We start from the raw sequence: 16,157 nt of genomic DNA on the forward strand, positions 1-16,157 counted from the left end.
ATCCACTCACCTCAGCCTCCCAAAGTGCGGGATTACAGGCTGAGTCACCGAGCCCGGCTCATCTAGTTTACTGTAATGAAGAATCAGTTTCGATTTGTTCATTCAGCAGACACATCTGTGAACGTGGCCTTTACATCCCTGTGTGGGTGGCTAGCCCTGCTTGTTGCCAGCTTTAAACTTTAAGCTCAATGAAATCTATGTCCCTCGTCGTGGAGATGCTGTTACTCATTGAGCTCCGAGGCTTCTCAAAGGTAGCAGACCTGGGGGTTTGCAATAGTTTCAGGCAAGAAATAAGATGAGATCATCTAGGTTTGGACACTGTCTTACTAGAAAGCAGTGAGGGGCCAGGTGCAGTGGCTCATATCTATAATCTCAGCACTTTGGGAAGCCAAGGTAGGAGGGTCGCTTGAGGCCAGGAGTTCAGGACAAACCTGGGCAACATAGCAAGACTCCATTGCTACTATATATATATATAGTATATATATACTATATATAGTATATATATATAGTATATATATATATAAACTAGCTGGGCATGGTAGAGCACACCTGTAGTCCCAGCTACTTGAAAGGCTGAGGTGGGAGAATCACTTGAGCCCAGGAGTTTAAGGCTTTAGTGAGCTACAATTGCACTGCTGCACTCCAGCAGAGCCTGTCTAAGAATGAGGAGGAGGAGGAGGTGGAGGAGAAGGGGGGAGGGAGGGAGAAAGGGAGTAGTGGAAAAGGTAGCAAGGTGCAGGTTAAAACAACAAAGGTCACCTTACTGACTTGGATATTACTCTACTTGCTTTTCTTAAAAAAATAATAATAGTGTGGCCAGTCTTAGTGGCTCAGCCTGTAATCCTAGCACTTTGGGAGGCCGAGGTGAGAGGATTGACTGAGCCCGTGAGTTCGAGACCAACCTAGGCAATTTGGCGAGCCCTCATCTCTACAATAAAAAAAATTAGCCGGGCACGGTGGCTCATGTCTGTAGTTCCAGCTACTCGGAAGGCTGAGGCAGAAGGATTGCCGGAGCCCGGTAGGTCTATGCTGGGGTGGCCGGGAGCATGCCACTGCCTTCCAGCCTGGGTGACAGAGTGAGACTCCAACTCAAAAAAAAAAAAATTATCTAGGCGTCGTAGTGCGCGCCTGTAGTCCGGCTACTCGGAAGGCTGAGGCAGAAGGATGGATGGAGCCCAGCAGCTCAACACTGGGATGGATGTGAGCATGCCACAGAACTCCAGCCTGGGTGACAGAGTAAGGTTGCAACTCAGAAAAAACAAAAGTAATGAAGGGAACTGAAAGGCAGTTTGAATGCCGGGCTCAGTGGCTCAGCTGTAATCCCGTGCTTTGGGAGGCTGAGGTGAGTGGATTGCCTGAGCCTGAGGGTTCGAGACCCGCCTGGGCAGCAAGACCTCATCTCTACAAAAAATAAAAAAATCAGCCGGGCATGGTAGTGCATGACTGTAATTCCGGCTACTTGGAAGGCTGAGGCGGAAGGATCGCCGGAGCCCAGCAGGTTGATGCTGGGGTGGCCATGAGTGTGCCACAGAACTCCAGCCTGGGTGACAGAGTGAGACTCCAACTCAAAAAAAAAAAAAAATAGAGGTGAATTTATTTTGTATTTGAAGGTCACATTAAGACAGATAACTCATTCTCGACCTCCACCAACACACATGCACACACACTCAGTCACTCACACAGAGCTTAGTTCTATAAATAAAATACTGCACTGTGGTTTTTCTTTAGGCTGTGACTAGAACTCAGTGCCATATCTGTTTTTTTTTAAAAAATGAATCCAGTGCCTTATGCATTGAAAGAAACCTGTCATTCCTGAACTCACTTAAGTGACAGCTAAGGCTGTCTTAGCTATTAGCCATATAATTGTCTACTACTCCATCAGTAGCTTTTCATTATACAATAGGAAACAGGCTATAAATATATCTCTCTAATCTGACGAGAAATTATTCATCTTCAATTTAGCTTGTTAATATCAACTGATACAGCGTGCCAATAAAATAGCTTACATATTTATCTGAGCGATACTTCTCTGATCCTACCATTTCTCCTGTCTTGGTCCCACCCACAGCCTGGGCCTGTAGCTACCAGAAGTGGTTTGTAATTTCATGTTAATAATCCTTAAATTTCAGAGGCCTTCTGGGAATAAGCCCTCCAACCCCTTTCCCTGGCACACTGTTAAATGAACCTGGGTCTCCAGGTTGCTTGTGGCTAGATCAGCTCCTGGGCACCATGTGGGTTGGACAAGGCAGACACAACCTCAACTGTAATTCTGTTGCAATTTGTTTTACTTGGCAGCACATAAATGCTGCTGTCTCTTTTGAATGAAGAGTGTATGCACATCTTTGATGCATAAAAACAGCCTCTGAGGCAAGATCAGAGAAGGCACCCTCTTCATCGTAATATTACTAATATGGAGAGGGGAGGCATTAGCAGCTCAGGGAAGGGTAAGGATGGGCCCGGGAAGGCCAGTGATCTGGAGGGACCCCCCGGTGAGGGCACCAGACCCTCTCTGGAAGCGCATCTGATAGGCACTGCAAGCATGGATGCTTCTGGAGGTCTTTAATACAGGCCTTCAGTTAGCCTGCTGGTGTCTTGTTCCTCCTGCCTTCTCTCATTGTGGAAATAGCATCTAGAAGGTTGTACTCGGGACACTTCTTTATCGAAGCCTGAAGCATCAATTCCACAAATCCCGCGTCATCAGGATTGCTCAGCATCCTCCCAAGTCTCTTTATTTCTTCCTTCTGCTTCTTCCATCTTTCTCTTCCCTCCTTCTGGAGGGGGTGAATGGGTACAGCTTCCCATCTCTCATAACCCAGCAGGAGCCACCTTCTAGTAGCGCTCTGAGAGGCAGGCCCGTGGTAAGAGCAGAGACTTGGGAGTCAGACAACCTTGTGAGTTCATCTGGTGGGAGTCAGCAGTGCAATCTGCAAACCTGCCTTTCTGTAAAATGAGACTATCAGCCTAAAGGATTTGTTCTGTTATATGTATTTCTTTTCATTTCCAACCAGAGGTCAGCTTCCATTTTGAAGACCTGTGAGCAATCCCATTGCTAGGAATTTACCCAGTAGACACTTCAACACAAACTGCAAAGATAAATAAGGAAATTGTGTGCATTCTCTGCTAATTGCTAATCACTGCTACATTATTTGTAATAGCAAAAACCATAAAACAGTTGTCAGTGTCAGCCGGGCGTGGTAGCACATGCCTGTAATTCCGGCTACTTGGAAGGCTGAGACGGAAGGATCACCGGAGCCCAGCAGGTCGAGGCTGTGGTGGCCGGGAGCGGCCTCTGCACTCCAGTCTGGGTGACAGAGTGAGACTCCAACTCAAAAAAAAAAAAGAAACAAACTGCAAGCCGGGCTTGGTGGCTCAGCCTGTAATCCCACACCTTGGGAGGCTGAGGTGAGTGGATTGCCTGAGCCCGCGGGTTCGAGACCCGCCTGGGCAACTTGGTGAGACCTCATCTCTGCAATAAATCAAAAATTAGCCAGGCGTGGTAGTGCGCGCCTGTAATTCTGGCTACTCGGAAGGCTGAGGCGGAAGGATCACTGGAGCCCATCAGATCGAGGCTGCGGTGGCTGGGAGTGGCCACTGCACTCCAGTCTGGGTGACAGAGTGAGACTCCAGTTCAAAAAAAAAAAGAAAGAAACTCCAGATGTAGTAAGACCTTCAAGATACAGGAGCTGGGCGCAGTGGCTCATGCCTGTAATCCCAGCACTTTGGGAGACCGAGGTGAAAGGACTGCCTGAGCCCAGGGGTTCGAGACTAGTCTGGGAAACTTGGTGAGACCTCGTCTCTACAATAAATCAAAAAATTAGCACAGTGTGGTAGCACACGCCTATAGTTCCAGCTACTTGGAAGACTGAGGCAGAAGGACTGCCTAAGCCCAGCAGGTCAAGTATGTCACTGCACTCCAGCCTGGGCAACAGAGTGAGACTCAAAAAAAAAGAAAAAGATACGTGGTAGGTAGAAAAAGCAAGTCTTGAGAACTTTTATTTCACCTAGGAAAATTCTTGCATCTATGATTGTCCATACGCTCCAAGCAACAACTGATAAAAAACAATTTGGGTTACTTATTGTATTAGAGCTTTGTTTATAACTTTGGCTTATAAATCTCCATTTACGCTCTCCCCGATTGTGTTGGCAATTCCTACCAGTACCAAGCGTTTAAGACCATATGGCTTTTGACAATACAAGGAAGCCTAAATCCTTTAAGATGATCTTTAAGTCACCGTGTCTGATAAGTCTTCCTTCTGTCAACTGAAAAATAACCAGGCTCATACATTTCGAAAGGAGTGCTTTCTTTTTTTGTTGTTGTTTTTGAGTTGGAGTCTCACTCTGTCACCCAGACTGGAGTGCAGTGACCGCTCCCAGCCATTGCAGCCTTGACCTGCTGGACTCTGGCCTCAGCCTTCCAAGTAGCTGGAACTACAGGCGCGCACTACCACGCTCGGCTAATTTTTGATTTATTGTAGAGATGAGGTCTTGCCAAGTTGCCCAGGCGGGTCTCGAACCCGTGGACTCAGACAATCCACTCACCTCAGCCTCCCAAAGCGCTGGGATTACAGGCTGAGCCACCAAGCCTGGCTTTTATTTCTCATTAAGGGCTGTAGCCTGCAAAGTGGCCATTCTGATAGGCCAGAAGCTGGAAACAGACACCATTCTTTTTTTGGAGACAGCGTCTTGCTTTTCCCAGGCTGGTCTCGAACTCCTAGGATCAAGCGATCCTCCTGCCTTTGCCTCCCAAAGTGCTGGGATTACAGGTGTGAGCCACTGGACCTGGCCAGAAACAGGCACTTGGAAGGAGGGACAGAGGAAATGAGAATTTATGCTAAGCTAGGTAGTCGAATATGCATATTCATTAACCTATGGGAGGCATGAATATTTATGAAAGGAGAAACAAGCGCATGCGTAATTGAGCTTCATGCCCTTCACGGGCCTGGTGTACAGAAAAAGGTGGCGCGCACGCGCGCGCGCGCGCACACACACACACACACACACACACACACACACACACACACACACATTTAGCATGATCAGGTGATTCAGCCCTTTGACCTCAAAAGGTGAAGCAGAGGATGGGGGGGCGGGGAACCTTCACTGTGCATTCTCCATAAACTGGCCAGAACCACTCCTTGGTTGATCTCTAAACAGACAAAACAGGAGGGAAAACACTGGCGGTTGGTGTCAGTGGTGGAGTCTTTTGAAAGGATCGATTTCTGTTTAGCCCTCGGAGAAGAAAGACTAACCATGATTAAAGAGGGAGGACCATCATGAAGGGTATCTGACCCCCTGCATCCCACAGTGGCCAAGAACTCTAGAGTCTCCTTGGCCAGAAGGTTGGTTGGGAGGGTTTAGGATTTTAATGTTATTTCCCACTTCCCTTGTCTGCAAACTGAAATCCCAGCCAGTCTCATTCCAGATGAGACTTCACATTTTTAAAAAATCAGAAACAAGGGAATGTGTGCAGATAGGACCAGATGATGCTTTGAAACAGGAACTGACATTACTGGGTATTTTTGATGTGCCAGGCAGTGTACAGGGGGTGTCTTAAATACCTTTTTTTTTTTTGGTCAAGTCTCACTCTGTTGCCCAGACTAAAGTGCAGTGGCACACTCACAGCCACCACAACCTTGACCTGCTGGGCTCACACAGTCCTTCCGCCTCAGCCTTCCAAGTAGCTGGGACTATAGGCAAGCACCACCACACCCAGCTAATTAAAAAAAAAAATTTGTTGTTGTTGAGTCAGAGTCTCACTCTGTTGTCCAGGCTGGAGTACAGTGGCACGCTCACGGCCACCCCAGTGTCGAGCTGCTGGACTCAGATGATCCTTCTGCCTCAGTCTTCCAAGTAGCTGGAACTACACGCTTGTGCCACCACACCTTGCTAATTTTTTGATTTACTGTAGAGACGAGGTCTTGCCAAGTTGCCCAGGTTGGTCTCAAACCCCTGGACTCTGGCAATCCTTGCCTCCGCCTCCAATACTTTGGGAGGTTGAGGCAGGAGGGTTACTTGTGCCCAGGATTTGGTGGCCAACCTGGGTAACATAGTGAGATCCCATCTTTACAAAAAATAAAATTAGCCAGGCATGGTGGTGCATACCTATAGTCCTAGCTACTTGGAAGGTTGAGGTGGAAGGATTGTCTGAGCCCAGGAGGTTGAGGCTGCAGTGAGCAAGATCATGCCACTGCACTGCAGCCTGGGTGACAGAGTAAGACTCTGACTTTGGGGGAAAAAATGCATTCTGTAGAGAGAAGTAGAGCCCAGTCATTCAGCAGAAGGTAATAAATATTGGCTTAACCAACACAGCAGAAAAGGCTGACCTAAGGTTAGTGCCATTTGACCATCCTTCTTAAGGACTTTAAACTATTGCAGCTTCGGCAGAAATGGGAATTCCAAGTTCTAAGGATAAGTTTCCTTAGGGTGAAAAGACTTCCTCAGGACTTAAGATTTAAAAAAAAGCAGCAATCCAGAAAGGTGTAAGGCAAGTCTCCACCCCTTGCTTCCACCTGACCCTCTCAGCAGGTCTCCTGAATTCTGTGTCCTCTCAGAAACACACAGCATGCACATGCTTTCCCCTGTCAACGACAGTATCATCGAGTGCACAGGCGACTTTGTTTTGCAGTCCGGGTATGCCCAACAAACAGGGCTGAGCACTGCAGCACAGCCTGTTGACGCCAGAATTTAGAGTTCAACACCAGGGTAGCAAAATTATTTCTTTTTATTCTGTGGATCTTCACTAAAGTAAACAGACGTGTGCATGATTTGTGTCAATTTATACAGGATGAGAATTAAGGCTGGAAAGGCTTCTGGGGAAACTCCCACCATTTATTCCAAAAGCTCTTCAGGGTGGGGCCGACTCTCCCACTTCCCCACACTTCCTAACGGGCCTGAACGGACACAGCTACACTTCCAACGTAGCTTCTTGAAGATGACTGATCTGGGGGGGGGAACAAACAAGAAATAAGTGTTTTCTCCAAGCTCTGAACTGCCTTCTTTCCCTTCCACCTGCACTGCGAACCCTCCCGTTGCCAAGGCTGTCGCTGTGTACCACCTTTCCCACCTCCACCCCTTCTAGGGTCCACAAACGGGCTCGAAAACAGTGCGGTGCATTGACATGATGGTTATGTGAATACTGTTCAAGACCAGACCAAGCAGGGGACAGACGCATTTCCAACACACAGACACCCTCTTGAGAACAGCGTTCTCCCAGCATCGAGTTCAGTCCCTCTTCTTCCCATCCTCACTGGTGTTAAATGATTACTAGTTTGCTTCCATCTGGACCATCACTTTCTCAAACAGTCCAAGAGTTTTTGTATCATTACCCTTTGGTAACCTTGTCTTTTCTAGGTTTTCTAGTTTTTCCTCAAGCATCCCCCACCCCCACCCTTGTTCCACACTGGGTCTGTAACTCCAGGTCACTTGCATGGCTATCAGAACTCTTCTTTGTTACTGCCTGAAGCAAAGTTCGATTTCCCCAAACCCACGCTTCCCTTTTCTTGGTTTAATTCCCCATTTTGCTGGAGTACATTACTAAATAACTTCCTGGGAAGAGCCGTGAGGGTGGCAGACCTTTGCATGTCTGAAAACATCCAGATAGATGTGGCTGACTGTAAACCCAGTGAAAGTCATCTTCCTTGCAAACTCAGAGGACATCGCTCTGGTGTCTAGAGCGTCTCATCGCAGTAAGAAGACAGGTCTGCTGCCGGGGGCTGGGTCTGTTTCCTTCTCTTTTCTGCTTTCTGGGACATTTACTCAGCTCTCGCTTTCTGTGTGTTCAAAGTATACACACCATCAATGGTTCCTGACCTCTAGTGTGTCATCAACTCTGAACTCCATGGTACCTCCACAGCTCACCAACAGCAGCTGTCTCCCCTACACTGCCAACCTGTGACAAGCCATATGCTTCTTCCAAAAATGTGTTGAAAAATAAATATTTCATTCATTGGCTATTGCCAAATCTCTTTCCTGCCCCGTCTACCCTCAGTAAAGTCAAAAGAAACATTTGGAAAGCATTAGAATTTACATTTTCATAGCTTAGTTTGAGCCCTATAATACATAAATACAACGGAGACCCCAAAAAACTCCAGCATTTATTTATAAAAAATTGTGTATTTATTCTTACATTTTTAAATATTAGCCACCTTCAAAGTACTCTCTGATGCAATAAACCTATCAAGAATCTTTTTCCATTGCTTAAAACGGTTTTTGAACTTGTTGGTTTTAATGCTTTTTAGTACTTCTGACATTTTTTGTTTCACATTGGCAAAATGTTTCCCTTGGAGGACTTTTTTCATCCAGGAAAACAAAAAAAGGTCACTCGGGGTGAGAGCGGATGACTAGGAAGAGTGGGGTACAGGGGTCACCATTTTTGGTCCAAAACTGCTGAACACTCAGTGTGGTGTGGGCAGGTATGCTTGTGAGTCACTCATCATGAAATGGGAAAACGTGCTGAAAGAATCCCCCCCAGAAATTCACTGAGACGAGTGCAGCCTCCCACAACAACACTAGCTGGTTCACTGATGCTGATGGGTTCCTAGCACTTACCTGGGTACGGGGAAGGCCTCCAAAAGAGAATTCCGATCTTTTTTTTGGTCCCCCTTTGTATACTCAGTAAGGAGAAAGTACAACTCGTATGGGGTAACAACTTACCTATTTAGAATAGTCCATTCACCTGTTCAGTTTCAGGGTCCAAATCAATATCATAAAAACAGGGCCTGGTGGGGAGTCCAGGCATTGTGCTCATCTAGGATGTAAAACAGCATTAACAATAAACTCAAGTGTCCTTTTCTTCCACCTTCCCCTCAAAAAGTCCAGGGTACAAAGAGAGAACAACGCTGGGTGTTCATGCCTATAATCCCAGCACTGTGGGAGGCAGAGGTGAGAGAATTCCCTAGACCCAGGGGCTCAAGATCAGCCTGGGCAACTTGGAAAGACCCCATCTCTACAGTGAATCAAACAATTAGCTGGGCGTGTGTGGTGTCACACGCCTGTGGTTCCAGTTACTTGGAAGGCTGAGGCGGAAGGGTCACCTGAGCCCAGCAGGTCGAAGCTGTGGTGGCCATGAGCATGCTACTGCACTCCAGCCTAGGCAACAGAGTGAGACTCCAACTCAAAAACAAACAAACCAACAAACAAAAACAAAGAGAGAACATCATTTTATAGTTGTCAGTAAAGCCTAAACCTAACCCTAACCCTTCTTGTTCCATATTAAAAATCCAGTCACTGGGGAGGGAGGGGGATGGGATTAACAGTCGCAAGTATCTGTCCGGGGATGGGGAAACACCTCTTATCAACAGGGTGCCTGAATGAAATGTAATTGTACACCTAACCTTTAACTGTGCCCCACAAAATCATAATAAAAAATATTGATTAAAAAAAAAAATCCAGTCATGGGTCCCTCACGTCCTTCTGCAAACCAGACGCCGGCCTCCCTTCTGGGCGTCTCCTCTGATGGTTGTGACGAGCAGTGGTGGAGATGCTGCCACCTTCAACCTGCAAAGGCAGAGGCTGGGAGGCCGAGGGGTGGGCCGCCAACCTCCTCAGCTCACACTTCACGAGACCAAAGGGAGGCACAGGGCTTGTCACCTTGAAGTCTGACTTCAGTAAGTCTTGCTAGATGCCTGTGTGACTTCTTCAGCAACACATTAGGAACTCGTACCCTTTTTGCAAGATATTTTTGTACATAATCTAGATGGTTTTATCATTACTATTCTTACTGGTCCAAAGTGGCTTTCAAAAACTAAACTTGCAATGCTTATGAATTATATTTGCACTTGCTTCTTTTCTAAAGACTTGGCTTTGACACATATCTGCTTAGATACAAATCTGCATGGCTTGCAAGAAAAAACTCAGTATATTTTTGTCTGTGACAATGTCCTATATAATGAATACAGACAAGTTCCAAATCAAATCCAGACAGGAAAACAGCTGAGGCTAAACTTCTAAAACTTAACTATAAAAAGGTTATATATAAAAAAAAAGAATGAGTCATTTTCTGTAACACAAAACATCAATACTTTAGAAAACGAATTCCAACTGACATCGGAGTGCCAATCAATATTCTGCAAAACATATTACAGGGATCTGACAATTGGTTTCTAGTCTTGTATTCTGTAAGAGATAAAGAAGTGTGGGAATGGGGACAAGAAAAAGGATAGTAACTGGTCTTCAGACCTAGCAGAAGCTGGGCATGCCTGTAATCCCCAGCACTTTGGGAGGTGGAGGTGAGAGGATTGCCTGAGCTCAGGGATTCGAGACCAGCCTGAGCAACATGGTGAGATCTCATTTCTACAATAAAATTAGCTGGGCATGGTAGTGCATGCCTGTGGTTCCAACTACTTGGAAGGCTGAGGCGGAAGGATCACCTAACCCCAGCAGGTTGAGGCTGCGGTGGCTGTGAGCATGCCACTGCACTCCAGCCTGGGTGACAGAGTGAGATTCCAACTCAAAAAACAAAACCAGACTTAGCAGAAATCCCTGAAGGTGACGCTATAAAGGACGTGTGTCACTAATGTAGACATGCACATGTATGTCGGCAGAACACTCTAAAGATGCTTCCCAAGACAGTCATTTGTAGGGTCTTTGATATTTTCACTTTTTTTCCAGAGAGGATTTTTCCCCCCCAAACACCAGTCATTGACAATCAGAAGATATAAAAAAAGAGAAAATATGATGTGTACACAGACATATGAACGTAGATATGCATAAATCTCTGAAGAGAAGCCACCATACTTGAATTAATATGTAAAATACTCAAATCCCCTATGCCCCATTAAGGTCCAACATCAACTAGGAGGTGTCAGAACAGTGAATAAGTCACTTGATTACACGTGGAGATGTCTTGGTCCAACATAAAGTCCAGGCGTCTGACGCATACTCTGTTCTAAATGAGCAAGTCCTGAGCCAGTGGCCTATGTCTCTACCCTGCGGCCTGGCATTCACCGGCCTGACTACTTCCTCCAGCTTGGCATTCAGCTCTACAGCTCCTCCTCTGCATGTGAACATCCAATTGACACGGAGCGTGCAGCTTAGCCCTTTCAACTGGTGGCTGCTGCTGATTTCTCCAGAAAAAACACCACATATTTCTAGTGGCCAAGATGCTGGGTAAATGGTTTTTAATATTCCTGCTAAAAGGACTTTCTCCAAATCCCAGAGACTGATGTACAACATTACAAGGCCAAGCCCCCAGCTCTTGAGAGTGGCCGAGGGGCACTGCGTGCAGGCATCTATGCTGACCACCACTGTGGTAAGCCCAGGGCAGCGGGGCTCACAACCTTCAAAACCTGCCCAAGTCCAAGACCTGTAGAGCTGACCACAGATCCAACTCTAATGTCACGAGCTTTCAATAGTAGAATGCCACCTGCCACCACTTCCTTACCACCCTGAAAGAATGCCATGGCTCCAAAAGGAGATCTAGCATTTTCTTTCCTGGTTCAGTTTACTATTTCGGTCCTATACTGCATATGTGCAATCTGTACACACAGAACATGGGATAGATCAGAGGGAACCCAGATACAGGCTCAGTGTTAACTTCGGGATAGTGTTAGCCCAAACTATGATTAAGCCCTGTCAGCAACGAAGGTAAGAAAGCACCAGACACTTCATTCACCTTGAAGTGTAAATAAGCAGCCTGACCTTTCATGTCTACAGGGTCCATTTGCATTTTAGTGGGGAAATTCCTTACTCAAAAAGAATGAACTCCCTGAGTTTCAGGTATAAGCTCTAGGCTGTTAGCAAGACCCTGGAGGTGGAGAACCCGTCCCCAACTCCAGAGGGACTGAGTTTACTGTTTAAGGCACCCAATGAACATTCATGGTGAATATGTATTAGCCATGATGCCAGGCAACATGCCAGCCTACCCTTGAGGCCTGTCCTGGATTCCATGAAGGGCAGACTGCCCTGGAAAGCAGGTTTTCTTTTCTTTTCTTTTTTTTTTGAGCCAGAGTCTCACTCTGTAGTCCAGACTGGAGTACAGTGGCATGCTCCCGGCCACCGCAGGTTCAACCTGCTGGGCTCAGAGGATCCTTCCACCTCAGCCTTCCAAGTAGCTGGAACTACAGGCACACACCACCACACTTGGCTAATTTTTTGATTTATTGTAGAGATGAGGCCTCGCCAAGTTGCCCAGGCTAGTCTCAGGCAATCCTCTCACCTTGGTCTCCCAAAGTGCTGGGATTATAGGTGTGAGCCACTGTGCCCGGTCAGGTTTTCTTATATAGTAGGAATGGTCATGGCATCATTCTTGAGCTGACACCAAGACGGTCCACACAGGCCCGCTCCAGCTCTCTTCCAGGTGGTGCACACCACTCACTTGGCACCCGCTCCACGGTTCCTGTCACACATTTCAGACAAGAAGCACGAGTCTCCCGGCAGCACTCACCGCTCCCACTAAAGGGTACAGGAAACCTGCCCCGACGCTGGCGCGGATGTCACGAATGGGCAGGATGAAGTCCGTGGGCACGCCTTTTAGTTCTGGGTTGTGAGACAAGGACAAGTGTGTTTTGGCCATGCAGATGGGTAGATTCCCGAAACCCTGGGGAGAGAAGGGACAGGACAATGGAAAGCTGTGGATGCATCACAGAACATCTGGAGCTGGGCACGGTGGCTCACGCCTGTAATCCCAACAACAAAATTAGCTGGGCACGGTGGCACATGTCCATAGTTACAGCTACTTGGGATACTGAGGTGGAAGGATCTTCTGAGCCCAGAAGGTCAAGGCTGCCGTGAACTATGACCATCATGATCATGGTCACTGTACTCCAGGCTGGGCAACACAGCGAGACCCTAGCTCAAAATAAAAACCAAAGAACAAACCATCTGGATACTGTGATGACAGAGATTCTTCAACTTAAGACCCCCCAACTCTCTGCATTCATGTCTTCTTCACTGTCCTCCAGCTTAGCTGTTACACACCAAAAAAGAAGTCTCCATTGGAAGAAGGGAGGTGAGTACTTATACCACACTACACAAGGGGATATTTCATCTCATCTATGGAATAGCACAAGAACGACACTGGAGGGCCTCAGTATTTTGGTGAGACATTTGGTATTTCCTCTTGGCTTTCTACACGTTCATCTACACTGGTGGGTAAATAAAGAACCAGAATGGCACCACCCAACCCAATGCCAGTATTGCAGGAGGGAAGGCTGCCACCCAGAACAGTGGAGCAGTGGGTGCTCATGGGGCTGGGAGTCCCTGGGAGCCTGACTCCAAGGTCTGCTGTGCCCAGAGCTGGACCAACGAAGCAAGCAAACACCCACCTGCCTCGTGTAGATGTCCACTTTGTGCTGCGCTTCGGGGAGCAGTTCAATGTCGTCAGCCCCATAGATCTTCTGCGCAATGATCCTGATTTTGTCCTCCACTGGGAGCTAGTGCACAAGAAAGACAGGGGAGACCATGGCTGGGATGTTGAGGCCAGGAGTTTGAGACTAGCCTGGGCAACATAACAAGACTTGGATGTTCTGGGTCAGAGCCCCCAGAAGGAGCAGGGGATGCTTCTTATAAACAGACACCGAGCCGGGCTCAGTGGCTCAGCCTGTAATCCCGCGCCTTTGGGAGGCTGAGGTGAGTGGATTGCCTGAGCCCGCGGGTTCGAGACCCGCCTGGGCAGCGAGACCTCATCTTTACAATAAATAAAAAAAATCAGCCGGGTGTGGTAGTGCATGCCTGTAATTCCGGCTACTTGGAAGGCTGAAGCGGAAGGATCGCCGGAGCCCAGCACGTCGAGGCTGCGGTGGCCGGGAGCGGCCACTGCACTCCAGTGTGGGCGACAGAGTGAGACTCCAACTCAAAAAAAAACCAAAAACCAAAACAAAAACAAATAGTTAAAAAAAAAAAAACAGACACCGATATGCAAATGGCTAGAGGCTTGCTGGGTTAGAAAAATTCCTTTTCCATACCAAGTCCCAGCCTTTATAAGTGGAAAATGCCCCCTCAGAGATAGTTTCTACAGCTACATATACAGACATATGCACATATATTAATATACATGTTAAGTGAGATTTTAAATATATATTTACATAAGCATCATTTAAAACTTCCCTAGGTATATCATAAACAATATTGCTAGCCGGGCTCGGTGGCTCAGCCTGTAATCCCGCGCCTTTGGGAGGCTGAGGTGAGTGGATTGCCTGAGCCCGCGGGTTCGAGACCCGCCTGGGCAGCGAGACCTCATCTCTACAATAAATCAAAAAATGAGCCAGGTGTGGTAGCGCATGCCTGTAATTCCAGCTACTCGGAAGGCTGAGGCGGAAGGATCGCCAGAGCCCAGCAGGACGAGGCTGCAGTGGCCGGGAGCGGTCACTGCATTCCAGCCTGGGTGACAGAGTGAGACTCCAACTCAAAAAAAAAACACAAAAAAACAATATTGCTGACTACCCAAGAATAATTATAATTATTTCTTCACAAAACACTGCTGTACGAATCCCGGAGATCAGTCTTGTCAACCCAGACCTAGGATACTGTTTCTGAGGTAAGACAACCAACATCCATTCACATAGACCCCAGATCGTATGGGAGAAGCAGATGCTACCATGAACACAACAAGTGAGTTGCTACTTGCTGTTACCTGGAAGTACTGAAAAACGAAGTCATCTGGGGATTAAAGACAACCTGGTGACTGCTAACATCGACAAGTACTGGGAGCGTCAGGAAAGGCAAGCCCTCTGTGGCAGCTGGGCACACAAAGCAGCCGTGGTGACCAGAGGTCTAACCCTCGAGGGAGTGCCTGGGTCCCACGGGCTGTTTTCCCAGGGCAAAGCCTTCAAGGCTCAGAGGCAGCTTTGTAAATGTCCTGCTGCCTTGTCCAGGGCAGTAAGACTCTCCCTCAAGGAAATGGGAAGGAAAGCGATTCATAGGGAACCAGAATGAGCCAACAACTAAAATCAGGCACCATGTCTGGCTCCACACTCGTCAGCAACTATGACTGAAAGAGCATATTAAGCAAGTTTTGCTTTTTAGTTTTAGCTTCTTTTTGAGTTGGGGTCTCACTCTCTTGCCTAGGCTGGGGTGCGGTGGCATGATCACGGCTACTACAGCCTTGACTAGGGCTCAGGCGATCCTTCCACCTCAGCCTCATGAGTAGCTGGTACTACAGGTGTGCACCACCACACATGGCTAATTTTTTGTATAGACCAAGTCTTGTTATGTTGCCCAGGCTCGTCTCAAACTCCTGGCCTCAAGTGATCCTCCCATCTTGGCCTCCCAAAGTGTTGGGATTACAGGTATAAGCCACAGCACTTGGCCAAGTTTTGTTTCTTTGAAAAAAGCAACCCTAACTATAATTTTAAAATTCCCCTTTGAACTAAATAGTGATCATTAATGAAGACACAAATAAAGTGAATATCCAACAGTGATTTTTTAATTTATTTTTATTTTTTCTTGAGTTGGAGTCTCACTTGGTCGCCCAGACTGGAGTGCAGCGGCCGCTCCAAGCCACCGCAGCCTCGACCTGCTAGACTCGGGCGATCCTTCCGCCTCAGCCTTCCAAGTAGCCGGAATTACAGGCATGCGCTACCATGCTCGGTTGTTTTTTGATTTACTGTAGAGATGAGGTCTCACTGCCCAGGTGGGTCTTGAACCCGCGGGCTCAGGCAATCCATTCACCTCAGCCTCCCAAAGGAGCGGGATTAAAGGCTGAGCCACCGAGCCCGGCTGATTTTTTTTTTTTTAAAAGTGCAACACAGATGACTTCATATGCAACTTATCATTAGAGCTCTATGAATGCTAAGGCACATACAAAACCTGAAGCTTTGGTTGAGGGGTGATTTAAGACTAGCAGATGCTGAATAAGACAAAAAGTGGCAGCTTCCTGCTTGCCAGAACAGAGGAAAGTTACAAGAAGAAATAGGTACAGAGTCCCCACTACCCCACCTGCCAGGTCTCCAGCAGGGGTTTGAGGACTAGGGGTGGTGGAGGGGCTTCCTGCTTTGGGCCCAGTGAAGGGGAGCTTGGAGAAGGTGCCCATCAATGCTTTGCATTGTGTGCAAATTTGTGCTTCTAGCACTTTCTAAAAAGATAATTCTCAGCTGGGCTCGGTGACTCAGCCTGTAATCCCGTGCCTTTGGGAGGCTGAGGTGAGTGGATTGCCTAGCCCGCAGGTTCGAGACCCACCTGGGCAGCGAGACCTCATCTCTACAATAAATCAAAAAATCAGC

The 16,157-nt window shown here is 47.4% G+C and overlaps 1 protein-coding gene across 1 annotated transcript in view; it reads right to left on the reverse strand.

Moving 5' to 3' along the window:
• Positions 1–6,703: 6,703 nt before the first annotated feature.
• The window catches only part of MTHFD1 (methylenetetrahydrofolate dehydrogenase, cyclohydrolase and formyltetrahydrofolate synthetase 1), a 73,668-nt gene continuing 64,214 nt past the window's right edge, over positions 6,704–16,157 (reverse strand). Inside the window, exons 25-28 of the mRNA XM_021706247.1 lie at positions 13,263–13,370; positions 12,383–12,535; positions 8,653–8,746; positions 6,704–6,940 (exon numbers count right to left, since the gene is read on the reverse strand). Coding sequence (XP_021561922.1) covers positions 8,657–8,746; positions 12,383–12,535; positions 13,263–13,370 — 351 coding nt within the window. The 3' untranslated portion in view covers positions 6,704–6,940; positions 8,653–8,656. The remainder of the gene's footprint in view (positions 6,941–8,652; positions 8,747–12,382; positions 12,536–13,262; positions 13,371–16,157) is intronic.

The sequence above is a fragment of the Carlito syrichta genome, unplaced genomic scaffold, assembly GCF_000164805.1.
Source record: "Carlito syrichta isolate Samal-C Ts95f unplaced genomic scaffold, Tarsius_syrichta-2.0.1 Scaffold315377, whole genome shotgun sequence".
NCBI classification, from domain to species: Eukaryota; Metazoa; Chordata; class Mammalia; order Primates; family Tarsiidae; genus Carlito; species Carlito syrichta.